At 47.9% G+C, this 20,655-nt stretch overlaps 1 protein-coding gene across 1 annotated transcript in view; it reads right to left on the bottom strand.

Moving 5' to 3' along the window:
* LOC147750671 (uncharacterized) overlaps positions 1-20,655 on the bottom strand; it is a 77,952-nt gene that overhangs the window by 13,943 nt on the left and 43,354 nt on the right. The window contains exons 5-9 of the mRNA XM_086930178.1: positions 15,416-15,632; positions 13,569-13,667; positions 12,723-12,826; positions 11,099-11,135; positions 10,628-10,911 (exon numbers count right to left, since the gene is read on the bottom strand). Coding sequence (XP_086786304.1) covers positions 10,628-10,911; positions 11,099-11,135; positions 12,723-12,826; positions 13,569-13,667; positions 15,416-15,632 — 741 coding nt within the window. The remainder of the gene's footprint in view (positions 1-10,627; positions 10,912-11,098; positions 11,136-12,722; positions 12,827-13,568; positions 13,668-15,415; positions 15,633-20,655) is intronic.

The raw sequence follows: 20,655 nt of genomic DNA, 5'->3' as shown, positions 1-20,655 counted from the left end.
TAAACATCATGGAGGCCATGGATGGAATGGGATTGTGCTGATTTTGCAGTGTTTTTCGATTTTTGGGGGTGTTCATGGGGAGGGACATGCCATGTGGCTGGTGGCCATTTTGAGTGCAGCTACAGGCACTGGCCATGTGCTGGCAGGCAAGTGGCCATTTTGAATGCAGGCTTTGTTGTTAGGCCTCCAACCATTTTGCTTACTTTTCGACCTTTATTTATGCCCAGGGGTAGTGAGTCTTGCATGGGCCTAGTCTTTCTGTGGGTTGTCTTGAATTTAAACATCATGGAGGCCATGGATTGAATGGGATTGTGCTGATTTTGCAGTGTTTTTCGATTTTTGGGGGTGTTCATGGGGAGGGACATGCCATGTGGCTGGTGGCCATTTTGAGTGCAGCTACAGGCACTGGCCATGTGCTGGCAGGCAAGTGGCCATTTTGAATGCAGGCTTTGTTGTTAGGCCTCCAACCATTTTGCCTACTTTTCAACCTTTATTTATGCCCAGGGGTAGTGAGTCTTGCATGGGCCTAGTATTTCTGTGGGTTGTCTTGAATTTAAACATCATGGAGGCCATGGATTGAATGGGATTGTGCTGATTTTGCAGTGTTTTTCGATTTTTGGGGGTGTTCATGGGGAGGGACATGCCATGTGGCTGGTGGCCATTTTGAGTGCAGCTACAGGCACTGGCCATGTGCTGGCAGGCAAGTGGCCATTTTAAATTCAGGCTTTGTTGTTAGGCCTCCAACCATTTTGCCTACTTTTCAACCTTTATTTATGCCCAGGGGTAGTGAGTCTTGCATGGGCCTAGTCTTTCTGTGGGTTGTCTTGAATTTAAACATTATGGAGGGCATGGATGGATTGGGATTGTGCTGATTTTGCAGTGTTTTTCGATTTTTTGGTGCTCTATAACTGAACTGATGTTCCTCTGTCTTCCATTTTTTTAGGTGCACAAGACTCAAGAGAACCACCAGTGCCTGGAAGAAGTCCTGCAGCGGTGTGTGTGTGCAGCATAACGTCACGCGTCGTCACGTCTGGCCTCAGACAACTCTACAATTCGTGCAACTGCGGCCTGCTGTCTGACCTGCTCTGAAGAAGATGGCCCCGCCCCCAAAGAAAGTTCTCCGTAGCTCCTCTAGAAGCAAGTTACCAAGGAGGCTGGTGTGCCTTTTTTTTTGGGAGCAAAAAAAAAAGTACGCCTGCAGCAGCAGGATCTGCTGGGGACCAAGCTGGGAGCAGCACCCCTGCTCCATTGGGTTCAGTGCCTCCACCACCACGCCAACTGAAGTCAAAGCCCTTGAGTGCTTCAGAGGCAGTCAGTGTACTTCTCCAATCACCATCGACCAGTGATGTTGGCTCATCGCAAGAAAGTAGCAGCAATGTCCCTGAATCAACACAGGTTGTTGTAACTCATCTGACAAGTGTTGAACAACCACAGCCGCAACAACAACACCATGTGCAAGTACACGCCCAAGTACATGTGGAAGGGGGAGAGGCAGCAAAAGGAGATGCGCAAGCAAAGGTGCATGGAGGTTCACAAGTGCCCACAATAGTTGTTCCTCCCGAAGTAGGGGCACATTTGGAAATCGACAATGAAGCCGAGGTATCATTGGAAGCCACTCCTCCTGATGATCATTCATTGTCTTCCACATCCCTAGCAAGGAAAAGATCAAGGGGGGTGTCTACATCTTCTTCAAGCCCACCTCCTTTTGATGATACAGATCCAGCTTGGGAACCACAACTGCGGTCTGACAGTGAGGCACACCATGATCTGACACCGGTACCTAAGCGTAAAAGGAAGGTTGTCCAAAAACTCAAACCTATGGAGTGTGATGAGGCTCAACAAGAAGTGACAGATACTGCTGGTGATAAAGCCTCTCACGATGACGACGAGCCAGTCATCACAAAGGTCACTGCAGCCCCACCGGGCATGCAGCAAAGAGACATTTTGACCCTATCCCGAGAAGCTGCTGAGCGTGATGATGATGTCGGCGAGGAGGCAATGGAAATGGAATCATTAGATTTGGAGTTAAGTAGTACACCAAAACCTACCGCTTCCATATTTCTTCGCAAGAAGGTACCCACCTCGTCCTCGACCTCAATTTGTGGTGGTGAAAGTGCAAAACGTACTGAAGTTCGGCAATCCACATCCTCCACTTCATCTGGCATTAGCAGCAGGACCACCACCACCAGTATCGCCGCCTCCTCCGGCCCCCGAAGACATTTCAAGTCTCCAGTTTGGGACTTCTTTAGTGTTTGCCCAAAAAAAAAAAAAACGTAGCCATTTGTAGCCTTTGTAAGCTTCGATTTAGTCGTGGTAAGCTTGGTTCTAACTATGGTACCGGAGGCCAGAGAGGTCATCTTGAGAGAGCGCACCCTGTCCAATGGTTTCCGCACCTAGAGGCGGTCAAGAAAGCCGGAATTGCACGTAATGAAAACGTTGATTTTTCAACTGCTGATGACGAGGAGGTAGAAGACGATTCAAACACTTCACTTACACCCAGTTCCCATGTCAGCAGCACACCCCATGGGAGCCACACTAAGAGTGTGGGAGAGAGTGAGACATCAATGCGGAAAAGTTCATCAGCGAGCGTAACTGGGTCGAAGAGATCATCATCATCCCGTAAATCCTTGGTCTAGGGCAACATTAAAAAGATGTTGTTTACAGAAGCGCAATATGAACGCAACCACCCAATGACCCGTCTGTATAACACTAAGCTGGCTAAAATGCTAGCTCTGGACCTTCTCCCTTTTTCTTTTGTAGAAGGGGTTGGTTTTCTAGAATTAGTGACAGCGCTCTGCCCTAAATGGAAGGTTCCTAGCCGGTTCTATTTTGCCCGAGTTGCGGTTCCAGCACTACATGAAGATGTTCTGAAGGTGATTGGGGCAGCTTTGCAGAAGAGTGCTGTTCACACTATACATCTGACAACAGACATGTGGACCAGTGGCGCAGGCGCTGATTACATGTGCATCACTGCACACTGGGTCTCTTTTTCAGGGGCTAAAGCAAAGCTAAACTCAGGTGTTGACACTAACATTGTTTTTAAAGGTGCTCGGAAACATGCAACACTAGCCATGTTTGGTTTGGAGAAACGTCACACAGCAGAAAACATTTTGGATGTCTTTAACACAAAGGTCCTTAACTGTCTGTCCCCACTAAAACGCAAGGTTGGTTATGTTTCCACGGACAATGGCGCCAATATAGTTAAGGCCATGAGGGACGGTTACTATTTCAGAGTGCCGTGTTTGGCGCACTGTATAAACCTGGTTGTCCAAAAATTCTTGGGTAATAAACGCAGTGCAGCGTACAGTGTATTGGAGACCTGCCGAAAAATTTGCAAGCATTTCAGTCATTCTTTTAAGGCCCGGAAGCAGCTGAGGAGCCTGCTATATCAATGTCAAATGCCAGTGAAAGCACTCATCCAGGAGGTGGTAACACGTTGGAACTCAACCTTCTACATGCTTGAGCGTCTGTACGAGCAGTATACGGAACTCGATCAATATTTCTTGAAAGAGGGTATAGAGGAGCTGAGGATGGGTGGGCCGCAATGGAACATAGTTGAAAGCCTGACACGCATGCTTCGTCCTTTTGAGGTCTTCACGCGTGCAGTCAGCAAGGAGGACTCTAATTTGGGAAAAGCTATCCCATTGTTGTACATGCTGGAGGACCAACTGAAGGAGGTGTGTTCTGTGTTTGGAAAAGATGACAAAAAGCAAGACTCTTTGCTTCTGGCTGAGCAATTATTAGAGCTCCTACAAGGTGATGAACGTCTTAAAAAGATCCACTCAGAACAGCATTACATTTGTGCTACTATTCTGGATCCACGCTACAAAAAGGCGCTGGCAAGCCAAGCATTCTTTCCTTTTGATGATGAACATGTTCCAAAGTACAAACGTTGGCTAGCCTTGTCAGCCAAGAAGTTTGAAACAGAACGGCTGGAAATTGAAGGAAATGGCAGTACATCAGCAGGCCATCCCCAGTCAAAACAATCCACTTCTGCACCTGTGGCTGTGGCACAAGTGACCTCTCAGCCGTTAAAGACACCGGCAACCGGATCATCTGCACGAAAGACAACAGAAACATTGGAGGCTGAAGAGGATTGGCTAGCTCTGCGTGGGTTTGGTTCTCAAAAGGTCAGAGGCACAGCAAGAGCTAAGCAAAGTGGAGGAACCTTGGATGAGGGCCTTGAGTCGATGGTGAAGGACTATCTGAATGACTCAACAGAGGTCTATGTTAATTCTGACCCATTGGCGTATTGGCATGGGAAAAAAGAATTGTGGCCACAGCTCACCAACCTGGCTTTAAACTACTTGTCTTGCCCACTCGCAAGTGTGTCTTCTGAACGGGTTTTCAGTGCGGCTGGTGGGATTGTAACTCCCAAACGGAGCCGCCTCTCGCCCAAAAATGTGGAGAGGTTAACAATGATCAAGATGAATCAGCACCTCATACCACCAGATTTCAGAGTACGAGAGAGCGTGCCGGATGAAGAGGAGGTGGCCAGCAACATAGATGAGGGAATTTCTACTCTGTCAGGTGACACTGACCTCACCCTGCCTGAATTCGCACAGTATGATGACGAAGCCTTATTCTTATTCCTGGACCGTGATAGCGACTTCGAGCCCTGAAAATGAGACAACGAATCAATAACTGTCTTTTTCATCCTTATTCACTTTTATTCCTGTGTGTCTGTCTTTCTTTGTTGTGCACAGTTAATATAATTCAAACTTTAATCAGACAATCACAAAAACAAGCCCATCAGCAGAACTGTCTTCACTTGTTTGCTAATTTATTTGAAGGTGCCGCAGTCTGCATTCCTCAGGTTCACAAGTTCAGAAGAACATGCTCCTCTATCCTCCTCCTCCAGACTCCTATTTCCATCAAAGCAGAGGGCTGGTTTACGCCCAATGAAGAAAGACTCAGCACTTGTGGGGGTGTTGTTCTACCTCTTTGCAGGTGAGTTGACGGGTCTGGGGCCATTGCTGGGAAGCACTAAAAGTGGTTTGGACCAAATCCGAGGCGGAATTTTTTTTGTGTTTTTGATGACTTGCTTGCCTTTGAGGTGCTCTTAGGGGGGGTTCCGTCTGTTTGTGGGTGAGTTTAGTGGTCTGGGAGCATTGCTGGGACACTCTAATCTTGATTGCATTTGCTTTTCAGGAAATCCGTCGTGCCAACCCCGACTTATGGCCTAGCTACGCAGCGCGTTTGGACCGAAGGCCCAGAAATATTGCAAGTATGAGATTTTGCTTTTGGCCTGTTTGGGGGTGTTATGCTTCTTGGCGGGTGGGTTGCCGGGTCTTGGGGCATTCCTGGGAAGGTCTAATACCGGGTAGAAGTGGTTGAGACAAAATCCAGGCCGATTTTTTTTGTTGGCTATTTCTGACATTTTGCTCTATGTAGCGTTTTCGGGGGCCTGTTTGGGGGGCTTCCTGGTAATTGTGGGTGAGTTCCGTGGTCTGGGAGCACTGCTGGCTATATATACTTTACTTTGCAAGAGGTTTGAAGCAAATCCATGGTGGCAGAGGGGACTTAGGGCCTAGCTGCAGAGCGCGCGCGGAGTGATTTGGGAAATTTGTGAAAAATTGACTAAGTCCCCATTTTTGTACTTTTGCTCTTTGGCTGTTTGGGGGTCTTCTACTCGTTTTCTCCTGGGTTGACGGCTCTGGGGCCATTGCTGGGAAGCTCTAATACCGGATAAAAGTGTTTTGGACCAAATCCCAGGCGGAATTTTTTTTGTGTTTTTGATGACTTGCTTGCCTTTGAGGTGCTCTTAGGGGGGGTTCCGTCTGTTTGTGGGTGAGTTTCGTGGTCTGGCAGCATTGCTGGGACACTCTAATCTTGATTGCATTTGCTTTTCAGGAAATCCGTCGTGCCAACCCCGACTTATGGCCTAGCTACGCAGCGCGTTTGGACCGAAGGCCCAGAAATATTGCAAGTATGAGATTTTGCTTTTGGCCTGTTTGGGGGTGTTATGCTTCTTGGCGGGTGGGTTGCCGGGTCTTGGGGCATTCCTGGGAAGGTCTACTACCGGGTAGAAGTGGTTGGGACAAAATCCGCGCGGAAAAGCCTTTAGTTTTGGCACTTTTTGTAACTTAGGGTTCGTTAGGGTTAGCCCTAGCAGCAGGATTGCATGTGTTTCGGGGTGTTCTAGATTTTTCCAACTGAGTTCTGGGGTCTTAGAGCACTCGTGAGAATGTGTAATTTTGGTTGCAAGTCATTTGAAGAAAATCCATGGTGGGAAAGGGGGGATTTGGCATAGTTAAAGAAAGCCTTTGCCACTATTCTTAACTTAGGGTTTGTTAGGGTTAGCAGTATTTCTATTGCATGTGTTTGAGTGGGGGGGATTTCGAGTCTTGGAGCGATGCTGGCTATGGCTACTTTTGCTTGGTTGCTTGCAAGTGGTTTGAATGCAATCCACGGTGGGTAATGGGTAATTAGGAAGGGGGTACTTCGGCCTACTTTTACTTTCAAAGTAAGTTTTGTCACCAGTTTTCTGCTAGGCCTCGTTTTTTGAGATTTGATTGGGGGTCTTCTACATTTTTGCGACTGGCTTTAGTAAGGGTCTGGGTGGGAGCACTGCTAGGAAGATCTAATTTTGTTCTAAAACACAGTTTACAGTACACCTAGCTTGAGGGGCAAGATCCGCTACATTAATTTGCCCATACTTATTTATCCTTCAAAAGGTGACTCAGAGTACGCACTTTCAAAAATATTGTACTGTCTACTAGGAAAATCAAATTGTGACTTTTTGCACTCCACAGCCTACATACCTTATATTTATTTATCAGTGGTGTTGTAATATTATATCACTTCCTGTTTTTCGTTGAATAATTACAGGCCGGGTTTCAGTCTCTGCAATGGGGAAAAAAGGATGGAGTCAGGCTTCACAGTAGCGAGCCACAATTCAGCATCAGGCAGGCAGTGGACAGGGTGTCTTCTGGTGACCAACATCGATGGACGAGGCGTCGGCTGCAATGGAGGAGTGCCGCTAATAGGAGGATTTTTTTTCTGCAGGCAACTTACTTACCACTTCCAACAGGACCACTACAACCACATAGATACAGTATCCCTTGCCTTTTTCTCTGACTGTGACTGCATTTCTTGGCTCTCTCTCGGCTTCTACATTGATCCCTTAACACATCACTTAGTCCACTCCACTATCACATCTGCACCACACATAGTCATTTGTAAGTGCTCCTACGTAATTCGCAAGTCGCAGCACGCCCCAGGCCGTAGAGGACTGGGATGGCCCCAATGATGAAGCATGTCACCAAGGGGCAACCCTGGTGAGTGAGGGGACACCTAGAAAAAAAGCAATTTCTCCTTTTCTATCTACTATACCTTCCAGACAAACCCCACTGAGTGTTGTTGTGAATGGATTTATAGTGACCAGCAAGGCTCTCGGGTATCTGGCTACAGAGACCTTATGTTGAATATCGTTATCAATAATTTACACATAGGCCCTTTACTGTTGCATTCTTTCTTCCACAGTTGTCGAATGTACTACTTACTTTTCACTGACATGCATGCAGTAGTGCATGCACTTTCAAAGATTGATGGATAGGTTTGTACCCAAAGAATTGTTTATGTTCAATTGTTTGTCTATGCTGTGCTTTTTTTTACAGGGTGTCTTCTGGTGACCAACATCGATGGACGAAGCGTCGGCTGCAATGGAGGAGTGCCGCTAATAGGAGGATTTTTTTCTGCAGGCAACTTACTTACCACTTCCAACAGGACCACTACAACCACATAGATACAGTATCCCTTGCCTTTTTCTCTGACTGTGACTGCATTTCTTGGCTCTCTCTAGGCTTCTAAATTGATCCCTTAACACATCACTTAGTCCACTCCACTATCACATCTGCACCACACATAGTCATTTGTAAGTGCTCCTACGTAATTCGCAAGTCGCAGCACGCCCCAGGCCGTAGAGGACTGGGATGGCCCCAATGATGAAGCATGTCACCAAGGGGCAACCCTGGTGAGTGAGGGGACACCTAGAAAAAAAGCAATTTCTCCTTTTCTATCTACTATACCTTCTGTCAGGTTACGCAGCCCCTAAGCGCCTACCGTACTATGAAACTACATTTCCCATGAGTAGGCGGGAGACTTGCAGGAAGTTTATCTGGGGAACAGACGCGCTTCCTGTTGCGCGTTATTCTGGTTTCTGTTCTGCACCAGCATGAGAGCGGACGCTCTGCATGCTTTTCTATCGTGTCTCCTGTGGACTATCACCTTCCCCCCCCCCTGAGGCTCAGTGGGGAGCGCTTCCGTGTTCTGTCCTTGGCGGTAGACGGACTTCACGCGTCTTCAGGTAAAGCCGCTCTAAACTCTTCGGCCGCCCGTGCGGTCAGCTGATTACTGCCTGAACGGATTGTTAAGGGAGGTTCTGTGACTGTTTTCTAACAGAATTCTAGCTTTGATGAATTCCTGTTTGGTTGAATTGTGTGTGGCGGAGCACAGTGGCGGTCTATACCACGTGTTAGCGTTCACATCGGGGATCGTTTTTGTACTATTAAAACGGAGCGCGGTAGTAAGGACAACTACGCGTCTCCGTTGTATAACTGTGTATTTCAAAGGACCTCCATAACTGGGCATGTAGTGAGGTAACTACAGGCTACCCCAGTTCTCTTTGTGTAGTGCACCGTGGGGTGTGTTGTTGGCAGAATTCAGTGGTGGTCGCAACAGCAACTACGTTTTTCTGTTTGACCTTCACCAAAGATTCTCTACTGGGTCATTACTTAGAGAGCGCAGTGTTGTAGTTCTTGCTTCCTACACACTACCGTTTCCCTCTTCCTTTTTGTTGGACCATACATCTTTGCTTTGACTATTTGGAACCCCCTTTGTACATTGAGTCATCTACCATGTTTGTGGTATGTTGTGAGTAGTGGGTTTGATGTCTTAGTATAACGCGAGTGTGTTTGGTGCGACAGGAGTGTGTTCGTTAACTATATGTTTATGTGTTTCTTAGGCCTTCCTCACAGATTGTGGCAGAAGGGCTATAGTATTTCCTATCCAAGGTCATGTTTTCTTGGTGCTCAGGTACTTGTCTACTTCCTTGGTTATTTAGTGAGACTATATGAGAGTACCCTTGTATGTTAGGACAGCACTTCACTGATGCCTGTCTTGTCTTCTGTTACAGGTATCCTTTCCCTGCTGACCCTACCTTTACCCATCCCACATTTTTTATTTTAGTTTGTTATTTTTCTCCCCCGCCTAATGGCTCTAACACCCTGTGTTTACACTTCTGGGTGTTGGTGACATTTGGAGGTGGAACCATATTTGCATCGACTGGATCACGGGGAGTAAACCTGACACCTTCCAGACCAACCCCATTGAGTGTTGTTGTGAATGGATTTATAGTGACCAGCAAGGCTCTCGGGTATCTGGCTACAGAGACCTTATGTTGAATATCGTTATCAATAATTCCACACAGGCCCTGTACTGTCGCATTCTTTCTTTCCACAGTTGTCGAATGTACTACTTACTTTTCACTGACATGCATGCAGTAGTGCATGCACTTTCAAAGATTGATGGATAGGTTTGTACCCAAAGATTTGTTTATGCTCACAATAGTTTGTCTATGCTGTGCTATTTTTTCTTGTCTCCCAAAACCTTTCCCAAAAACCCCCGTACCCATCCATTTTTCAAACCCTAACCCTCTTCCCCCGGGCTGTGTGGTTTTGATTGATGTGTGACTAAATTATTATTACAGCAATAAATCCACACACTTGCTGGGTGGGGAGGATAAGGTGATAGCAACAGGCTGGTGAAGAAATCCGAGGATATATTCTTACTCTGCTTGACAAAGAACCATTGCTAATGTGAAAGAACTTCAACCGAATTAGTAGTTATACTTTACCATTTGTTAGGCTACAATGTGGCACTGCTCTACTGTACTTCTGTCACTTGCTATATTCTCAGTTGTACCGTTGAATTGCTCAGGAGGACAAACCAGATTTCATTTTCTTTTTTTTCATAGGCATGCAACTGCCACTGTGTCACACCACTAGTACCACCGCTATGAGGAAATTTTATCCGACCAAGATTGCCAACGTTATTCGGTGTTTCCCGTGGAGCCAGCCCTGGGTCTAGCCCTACTTTCAAACACAAATTACAGGTAAGATAAGCGTTTGGTGGTTTGGGGGTATAATGGAGTATTAGTACGAGAGACGAGAGACTGAAGGTAGTACTACTAAAGTCCTAGGACTCTTGGATTCACTTCACTTAGTCTGTGAGAGGCACTTAGTGTTGAAAACATTTGGGCATTTACACTTAAAGGAATAAAATGGAACTAAACTTTCAGGAAAACAGTCAACGTTAAACCCCCACCCACCAGGCAAGCAGTAAAAAACAGGTATGCTCAGATAAAGTTTGAAAAAGTATATTTATATCCCTAACAAAATAATCTCCCGCAAGACCCTCCCTAACCCCAACGATTGTCCTTCAAAAGTCCCCAAAAACCCAACTCCCAATTCCCACCCCCCAAAAGTCTCTAAAAAAGGGGCAAGGGACACTATGGGTGGATGCTGTTAACTTTTTGGGCCAGGGCATCATGCTCCTCGCGGAGCAAGGCAAGCTCCTGCTGAAGGCGGGACACCATCAGGGTAGTGCGGCGCAGGCGTGCCTTCACTGCCTTGCAGGTGCAATGCCTGTGAGAGGCAGCTGTTGGCCTTGCTGCTCGGCGGTGGCGTTTGCCTTTGGCAGCCCGGCTCAGTCTGGGTGGACCACTGTGCTGGGTGGCAGCCCGTGGGGCCACGGAGGCCGATGCAGACGACGTTGTTGTAGTTGTCGACTGCACACTTTCCACGTCCTCCAGGGCCACCAGCCGCCGATATTCCGCAACAGTGGCCTCGATCCTCCGTTGCCGGGCCGCTCTAGCCAGCTCCTTCCTCCTTGTTCGTTTGGAAGGAGAACCTATATGAAGAAAGAAAGACATAGTCTGTAACCAATGCTCTTTAAGATTAACTCAATCATTCAGCAGAAATTTGTGTTGCAGTACAACTAGCAACTTGCAAGCGCATTACATAACTATTGAGGCCAGTATCTATCTAACCTCACACTTCTTCATCCTTGCTCTAACATTAGTGGGAGTTTAAGGAACAAATTCTACGAGCACTGTGGACTTCCATTGGAGTCGACTATGAAAGTACACCAGTCTTATTCTTCTTCTTATCTCTTGTTTTGGAAAATTGATACGTTATTTTCTGCAAGCCGGCATAATGCCAGCGCAGTAAACTTGCACCCGAGAAAAAGAGACGCACGCCATGAGGAGTGACCTAGACTTGCGTTGCCGTTGCGTTACTGTACCCGTCCAGTACATGCAGGTGGTGAAGCTCTTACTTTTCTATTACGGGTGGCACTGAGAATACTCTGTTACAACTCAAGGGCTACTGCTTAATTAATTTAACTTTCATCCTACAGTGGAAATGAGTACTAGAAATGGAAAATTGAAGAAGATAAATAATCTGATTATCTATCACTTCACATGGGATGTTTTTGCTTATATATGGGATGACTTTAGGTGCTTTGCTTTTTATTGAGTGACCAGTGATACATCCACACATGAATGACTGAGTACTACTAAACTTATTAAGAGAGGTAGGGAGTGGCCACCATAATAACCGGATCTATGCAGTGCTTGCAATACAAACTACTGCTACTATTTATGGTAGTATTTGGACAAAATTAAAAGTTCTTTTCCTTGCCTTTCCTACACTGGAACGGACGTGCGGGTGCAGTGTTACATGCTCTTCAAAGTTACACTTAGTTCATCCACTGACCGTCTACTCTCTCTAGATCATGGGTACTCACAAACTTTCTCTCAGGGGCTACATTTACAGTGTAGTTTGGGGCCGAGGGCCGCACTGGTGGGGGCGGAGTCAGAGGGGGCGGGGCTAAAGCAAAACGATAACTTGTGACCATGAGGTTGCACACAGGTCCCTGCAGCAGATGCCCTCATCCACTGAGCCACCAGACCCAGCATTTACATACATCTCTCTCCCTCCTGCTCTCCCTCCTGCCCTCCCTCCATCTCTCTCTCCCTCCTGCCCTCCCTCTCCCTCCCCCTCTGTCATCTCACTATGTGTGTGTCTATCTGTGTCAGCCTTCAGCCCGGGTTGAGACCGCTTCCTCAACGCGCACACACAGACAACAACACCAAAGTACTTAACAGGTCTTTAAAAGACCATTAACATATTATTGAGGCTTTGTTTGTTTTAGCGCCCCTGCTTCTCCACCCTGACAATGACTGCTTGCCCGGCCCCACAGAGCAGAGGCTTTGTTCTATTTCACCTCTTTGTGGCCTTGCATCTCCACTCTGCTCTGTGGGGGCCGGGGGAGCAGTGATTGTCAGAGTGGAGATGCAGGGGCGCTAACAGGTGAAATACAAAAAAGCCTCTGCTCTGTGGGGGCCGGGGGAGCAGTGATTGTCTGCAAGGTCTGCGCACTGCCAAGGAAGGCTTGCCGGGCCACCACCGGCCCGCGGGCCGTACTAGGAGTACCCCTGCTCTAGATACACATATGCTATCTAAGAGTCAGATAGTAGCATGATCCAGGTATATGGACACATACAGTTTCTGTGTCACCCACCCAGGCTGTTGTCCTTCCACCCATCATTGCTTCATCATTCACCCAGCCATGCATCTCATATTCTTGCCTTCCCAGCTAGTCTTCAATCTCAATAAGTAAGGAATATATAAGAGCTTACCTCTGGCCGCCACCACCACCGTCTCAACTCTCACAGCCGCCGCCTCCTCCCCTGAAGAATCGCCCTCCGCCTCCGTGTCGAGCACCACCACCTCCACACTGGCCCCGCCACCAGATGTTCCACCTACAAAGTACATTTAAGAATGTTAGAATAAAGCACTCACTAGTCACTAGTATTTGGTCTAGGAATGAAGACATGTGTAATTTGTGACTGTCTACGTTAAAGTTAAAAAAAATGTCCCTTTTTCCAGGGAAGGATGTCTTGCTGCACTTTTTGGCACAACTGATGAAGGCTGTTTTTTTAACACGCACCATTTTTCTCCACACAGACAGAAGATGGACTTCTAACAACAAGATCAAGTTGAAACCAGGTGAGAGCTCGGCTCGACCACAAGAAATGTCTTCAATTAATCGTCAGCACTAACCACTTTTCCATTATCAGTTAAACGTTTAGTTTTATTATGACTTGATTTTAATAAATGTGTTTACTTTTAATAAAGCTTTTAAACTTAAATACAATCTGTGTTTTTTGGTCCAGACTAGAGTGACTGAGCGAAAGGTTTTGCAATTTTTGCAAGCATGAGTCCAGATAGAACACTTCAAAAGACATTATGGACAATCCCAGAGGACTGCACTAAGTTGATAGAGCTATTGCTGACTAGAATCATGGGAGTTTCGCCAACCGTGCAATCTTAGTTAGCTACACAGACAGACTAATAAGAATAATCTAGTAATACCACAGGGAGTCATAGTAGAGGCAGGATAAGAATTTAGATACAGTCTACAAGAAGAGCAAAGACAATTTTGAAAAAAGTCAAATGAGGAACGCTAGGAAAAATAGGTACTAGTCTAAAATGAAAACTTACTGGGGCCAGCAGAGGAGCCCTCGCCTGCCCGATCCTGGCCCTGTTGAACAGCATCCGCCGCCTGCTGCTCCTGTGTCCTCCTCTCGCCCCTGGGGGGAGCTGACGTACAACATGAAAGAAAGAACAGAAAACATGGATGATTGTTGCTTGTCAATGTCAACCAAATCAAACATTTCAAAAGAACAATAACAAAATATTTCCGCGAAATTATATTGATTATGGTTACTTTTCATTTATTTGCGGACCTGTGACTTCGAAAGTCACGTAACTCACTAAACAAAGTACTGAAACGTTCACCTAGGACTGGCAGGCAGCAGTCCGCAGGCAAGACGCAAAGTGACAGACAAACTCCATTGTGATTTCAGTCAGATCAGTGACAACACTAACAGTTGCCTGCTACATTACCAGTCATTTAAATAGTCAAACTATCAATCCACCGCCACTATTTTTCTTATTGTCAGGGTTACAAAGGAAGGGGCAGATTTAAGCCCTTGCGGCTCTTTTGCGCCGTTCTTGCGTGACTTTTGTGACGCAGCAGCTAAACAAAAAAGGGCGCCATGGTGCGGCGTATAATATTATAACAACGTGACGCATTTGGGAGATGCATCCCGTTATAAAGCCCTGCGCCATCAGGGGGCGTTCCGGCGCAAGGGAGGGCATTCCTGCGCTGGAACACATCCTAATAGTGGCTGAGGGAAATCTACAAAATATCAATCAGTCACCTTTAGGACAATGATGCGTCACACAAACCCTGCACCTGCTTGAAGCAGACGTACGGCTTGACCCAGCATTGGGGAGATAGGGTACCCCAGAGCATTGATGGAGCTGCGCCATCGTTGCGACGCAACTCCAGCAGTAAAGCTTTGGTGACGTTTTGGGCCCATGGTGCGCCGCATTGCAAATACGGCGCACCATGTTTGGTGGTGGTAGCGGGCCGCACAATTAATGGCGCATCCCTGCTACTTTGCAGGGATGCGACGGTAATTGCAATTCTGCCCCTTAGGGGCATACTTACTTACGCGTTCTGGCGCATCTCCAGAGATGCGCCAGATCAAATGCGTCACGCAAAACTACCCTTGCGACACGGCAGATGTGCCTCATTTACAATGCGGCGCGCCCTGGCGCAAGGGTAGGCACTTGCGTGACGCATCTCGTCACGTAAGAGCGGCGCATCGCTGGAGTCACGTCGCCAACGCAATGCAACTCCAGTAATGCTCAGGGCCACCCAATACTTCACATGCTGTGTCAGTCCTTTCGCCTGCTTCGAGCAGACATAAGGAATTGAATTGACGTAGCAGCGTCGCAGAAGTGCCTGCGTTAAATCTTGTACATTTCACGCAGGCAATTTTGCGAGGCGCACAGCCGCTGGACCGCCCACCCTGCGTACTAGGAACGCACCCATTGTGGTGCAGGCCCATGGCTTTATAACGTGACGCATCTCCCTAGATGCGTCATGCTGTAAATGACTCGCAGGGATGCGGCACGTTTACGCCGCTGTTGCGTCACGCAAGGCAACGTAAACATGGCGCAAGGGGCTTGTAAATGTAATCTGCCCCCTAGTGTCTAGCATTACGCAGTTCTGTAAAGTACACTCATACATAATAGTTACTCAGGCCAATGAGACCACGAAATAGAAAACAAATAAGCATAGTAGCAACGCCACTGAGAAGGAAAGCAGTGCACCTGAAATGCACAGAAGATTTTGAAATATAATTTAACTACAATGTAATCGTCATCAGCGGCATTATTGGCTTGCTCCATGTAAAAAACAAATATTTGCAATACAACAACACAGAGCGGGAGAAAACATCATAGTAGTGAGTGATTAAATGGCTACTACTACTCACCAAGCCCGGGGATCTCCAAGCCGAGCTGGTCCAGCAGGTCGCGCTCGCGGTCCAGGAGGTCCGTCCAGCGATGGGTGACCTGGCTGTAGGTGCGCTGGACCCCGTAGAGGTGGGATATGGCCCAGCACACCTTCTCCCACCGCTTCCGGCGCTCCCGCATGTTGTAGCCGCCGGCCGCGATCCTGCCGCCTCCCGCGATGGTCCTGGGCAGGCGGCGCTGGACGAAGTAGACCAGCGCGCCCACTTCCTCCGGGCTGAATATCTCCCGTCGCGTCACCTGCTCCCCCCTCAATCTCCCGCATGCTGTCCTGCCACTGGGTCCAGCACTACTCCCCACCGCCGCTGCGGCCCTCAAGTGCCTGGGCAGCTTCACGGCGCCTGGCTTGACCATGGTCTGGGCAGGTAAGGTAGGAAGAAGTAGAAAATTAAGAAAGAATAGGATAGGGAAGAAGAAAAGAAAAGAGTTTAAAAAAGTAGTTTAAAAGTAAAGAAAAATAGCAGAAAAGACAAAAATATACAGCTAGGAAAAGAGAGGGATAGATAAGAAGCAAAATCGTAAAAAAAAAACTGAAAACAAGCAAAGGATGGCAAAGATACCAAGAGGATTAAACACCATGCCCAGACACAGGAAATGAATGAAAAACAAGATGGCCGGCGCCCGTTCACGAGCGCGAAAGAAAGTTCGCGCCAGATTTTCCTCGCGATCTCGTGCGAACCTGTAGATTTCCCGCGCGATCTCGTGCGAACCTCTACTCGCAATGCGCTTACTGCGCGAGATTATACATAGCGGGCGGAAACGGAAATACATCACGGAAACAAAATGGCCGCGCCCGTACTCGACCTTGGGGTAAATTCGCGTGTTGCGCTGCAAGCGGCTCGCGAATACTGCAAAAAAACTCGCGAAACAACAAGCCGCAAAAAAATAAAATGCTCATTCGCACGAATTGGCGGCTTCCGCGGTCGGTTTCGCACGACGCCGCGCCCCGCGAATAGCGCGAAAAAAAACGAAAAACGATTTCAGCAAAAGCAAAAGCAATGAGCAGGTGCAAAAGGTCAACCTCATGATTTGTAACGATTCTTTGTAGTGCTTCCTGAGGGGGCCCTCCAGAATTCGGTTGCCTGCTTGCAACTATTTTGTGTGACCCTGCTCTGACCTTAACTGTATGCCACAAAGGTCCTGATTTACAGCTAAAGGAGCAGACAAGCAGGTGCCAGGCTGGAACTTTAAATTCTTTCAGTGACACATTAATTAGCCCCTAATTCATTATTGTCAGTTGGGGCAGGGCAGGTGTTGTTAATAAACTAACCCCAAATTAATTCATGTCAGTTCAAGCAGGGCAGGTGGGCTTGCTTTTCCCCCCCATCTTCTACAGTGATGATGAACCAGAGGGTGGCATTGATGTAACAGAGGGTGGCATGGGTCAAAGAGAGGGTGCCAGTGGTAAAACAGAGGGTGCTGGGAGGCTGTGATGATGAACCAGACGTAGAAACAACATAATCGCGACCGTTGCAGGCCGACAAGTAAGTTCGCAATTGCGAACTAGTACCAAATCCTCGCGAACTGGCAGAAACAATTGCGAACACACAAAAAAAAAAAAATCCGCAAATTCGCGGGAAATCGCGGATTTTGCGGATTGCGAGTTCGCAAATCCGCAAAATTCGCGAACGCGAGATCCGCAAAATTCGCCCATGCTTAGTGGTGATGAACAGAGTGTCTGAATTAAGCAGACCACTCTTACCCAGTCCAAAGATCAGGGCTTGATCCATCACCGTTTTTTTAACTCACTGCACCCTTCCAGCTCAGAACTTGGCTATATGCAAATTAGTCTGACCCTGGCCCAGTGCATCATGGGAACAGGGCAAACCAAACTACCAAGCCAATTCTTATACCGGGAAGGAAACAAGCTTCCGGGGACCCGTTTTCTGGCATAATGCCAGAAACCGGTCCCCAGTAGCTTGTCTCCTTTCTGGTGAAGAATTGGCTTGGTAGTTTGGTCTGCCCTGTTCCTATGATGCACTGGGCCAGGGACAGACTAATTTGCATATAGCCAGGTTCTGAGCTGGGATGGTGCAGTGAGCTAAATAACGGTGATGGATTAAGCCCTGATCTTTGGACTGGGTAAGAGTGGTCTGCTTAAATCAGACACTCTGTTCATCACCACCCCCTTTTCTGAATCGTTTTTGGCCACTATAGGTATGGCAGGGTATACTCAGACATGAGTCCCTTGCTCACTGCACCATCAGGATTCTAGCAAGCCGGGCCGACGACGGCTGAAATGCCAGAAACCGGTCCCCGGTAGCTTGTCTCCTTTCTGGTGAAGAATTGGCTTGGTAGTTTGGTCTGCCCTGTTCCCATGATGCACTGGGCCAGGGACAGACTAATTTGCATATAGCCAGGTTCTGAGCTGGGATGGTGCAGTGAGCTAAATAACGGTGATGGATTAAGCCCTGATCTTTGGACTGGGTAAGAGTGGTCTGCTTAATTCAGACACTCTGTTCATCACCACCCCCTTTTCTGGAACACAACCTCAACATCATCTCCTATGCCGACGACACCCAGCTGATCCTCTCCCTCACCAGAGACCCCGACACCGCCAGAACCAGCCTACACAAAGGGATGAAAGACGTCGCCGAATGGATGAAGAACAGCCACCTGAAACTGAACTCAGACAAGAAGGAAGTCCTCATTCTGGGACCATCGCCTTTCGCATGGGACGACTTCTGGTGGCCCCCAGCCCTGGGCACCGCTCCCAAGCCAACAGACCACGCACGCCACCTGGGCTTCATCCTGGACTCCTCCCTCTCGATGACCAGTCAAGTCAACGCCGTCTCCTCATCTTGCTTTCACACCCTTTGCATGCTTCGCAGATCTTCCGATGGATCCCGACCGAAACCAGGAAGACGGTCACCCAGTCCCTCGTCACCAGCCGTCTGGACTACGGAAACACCCTCTACGCCGGGACCACAGCCAAGCTACAGAAAAGACTCCAACGAATCCAGAACGCCTCCGCCCGACTCATCCTGGACATCCCCCGACGCAGCCACATCTCCAGCCACCTGAGGGACCTGCACTGGCTCCCCGTCAACAAGAGGATCACGTTCAGGCTCCTCACCCACGCACACAAGTCTATCCACGACCTGGGCCCCAAGTACCTCAACGACCGCCTGACCTTCTACACGCCCACCCGCCAGCTACGATCTACTAGCCTCACCCTTGCCACCATACCACGCATCCGAAGAGCCACCGCCGGAGGCCGGTCCTTCTCCTACCTGGCGGCCAAGACATGGAACTCCCTGCCCATCCACCTTCGGCTGACCCAGGACCACCTCGCCTTCAGGAGACAACTCAAGACCTGGCTGTTCGAGTAGTAGCGGACCCCCTCCCCCAAAGCGCCTTGAGACCCTTCCGGGTGAGTAGTGTGCTATACAAGTATTATGATTGATTGATTGATTGATGACATCGAACTGATAGTGCCCTTCTGGTGTTGGAGGGCTCAATAATCTGTAACACCAGCTGTTGGCCCTCACTCTGTCAGACAACAGGTACGTTTTCTGCTTAACAGGCAGACTCTCTCTAGTATCCACAACTTGAGTGCACCAAGAACTTGGTGGATCATATTAGGGACTACCTGATCTGAAAACACCAGATTACATCAGTTGGCCATCCTACTGGGTCTCTCAGAGCCTCCACCCTTTTCCCATTAATGGTAACCCAATGTCTATACTTTCAGTATTGTCAGGCATGCAGTTGGTTTGTACCATTTCTCTGCCAACCCGGGACACTAGGGTAACCTCAGCTGTATCCACACCCCTAGTTGGGATCAACTCCTCCCTAAGCACTACACTAGCCAAACCTAGTGGCTTACCACCGGTGGGGGGCTGTGTCTGCTTAGGACACTTGGCATCTCCCTTGAAGTGCCCTTTCTGAATATACTGAAAACATTCAGGTGTGCCTTTCCTGCAGTCCTACCTATAGGGAACCATTTCTTCTTTTCAGCAGTGGGTTGGGAAACTCTACCCTTGGAACTAGTTGGGGGCCCATTAGAGAACACCTTACTCTTAATTTTTGCTCTCTACCTTCTTATGGGGACCCTTCCTAGCCTTGATGCAATATACCCCAGATACCAGGCACGCCGTCCTCCATTACCTTACTTAATGTCCACAGATCAAATGCGCAGCGGACGTGCGGTGCCGGAGTGCCGAAGGCAAGCCCGTCTGCGCCCGTCCGCGCCAGACCGGATCTAGGGGCTAGAAGTTCTGCCCAAACCAGCAAAGCCTTCATCAAATATTCAAGTAAGAAATTATTAGCATTGTGTATATTCTAACCATCTGAATGTATGACATTCCATCCTGAATCTACAGGTTTTTGTTGCATTGACTGTCAGTTTGTTTTAAATAGGGATAATGATAATACTATGGTCGTTTCCCCTACCTTGCCTGTACCTAAGAGTCTAACTAATTCCTCTGGCATGGTCAATAATGTAGGTATTTATTTAAGATGTTTTTATTTAAGAAGTTTTCTATAGCGCTGTCCAGACCCAGGGGTTTCAGAGCGCTTTCAGTAGGTGCATAACATGTAATCATCAGATACAAGATAGAGGAGCGACATATCAACACACGAGCGTAAAAAATAAAGAGCAACACATTGTGGTGCAGGACATTTTTTGGCTTTGAAGTTCTTTGGAGTCTTAGGGTTGGAGCAGAACTCGATGTTTGCTGTCTGTCCCAAGCCATCCACTTCCTAGGGAGCGGTTGAGGAACAGGGTTTTCAGTTGGCTTTTGAATTCTACAAAGGAGGGAATAGTTCTGATGTGCGGGGGAATGGAATTCCACATTTTGGGAGCGCTTCCAGTGAAAGATCGGTCTGCAGTTCTTTTCCTTCTGGTTTTAGGTGGGATGAGTAGGAGAGAGTTTGAGCTTTTCAGGTTTTTGGATTGGCTTGCTTTTGTGAGTTTTTTCGCCAGGTACTCGGGTTTGCCGGTTTGAAGGGCTTTATGGGTTATGCAGGCTGTTCTGAAGCTAATTCGCATTTCGACTGGAAGCCATTTGAGGTCCTTGAGTGCAAGGGAGATATGATCAAATTTCTTGATGCCGGTGATCATTCTGGCGGCCGCATGTAACGTTGTTTTGATGGAAGCCAAATGCGATTTAGGAATTCCTGCTAGGACTGCTTTCCCATAGTCCTATCTTGACAGTACCAGAGATTGGGTGGCCTGTTTAAGATCATTGGTTGGAATGTA

Source organism: Lissotriton vulgaris, chromosome 1_1 (assembly GCF_964263255.1).
Source record: "Lissotriton vulgaris chromosome 1_1, aLisVul1.2, whole genome shotgun sequence".
NCBI classification, from domain to species: Eukaryota; Metazoa; Chordata; class Amphibia; order Caudata; family Salamandridae; genus Lissotriton; species Lissotriton vulgaris.
The sequence above is the reverse complement of the archived record's forward strand: the minus strand, read 5'-3'. Positions and strand labels throughout refer to the sequence as shown.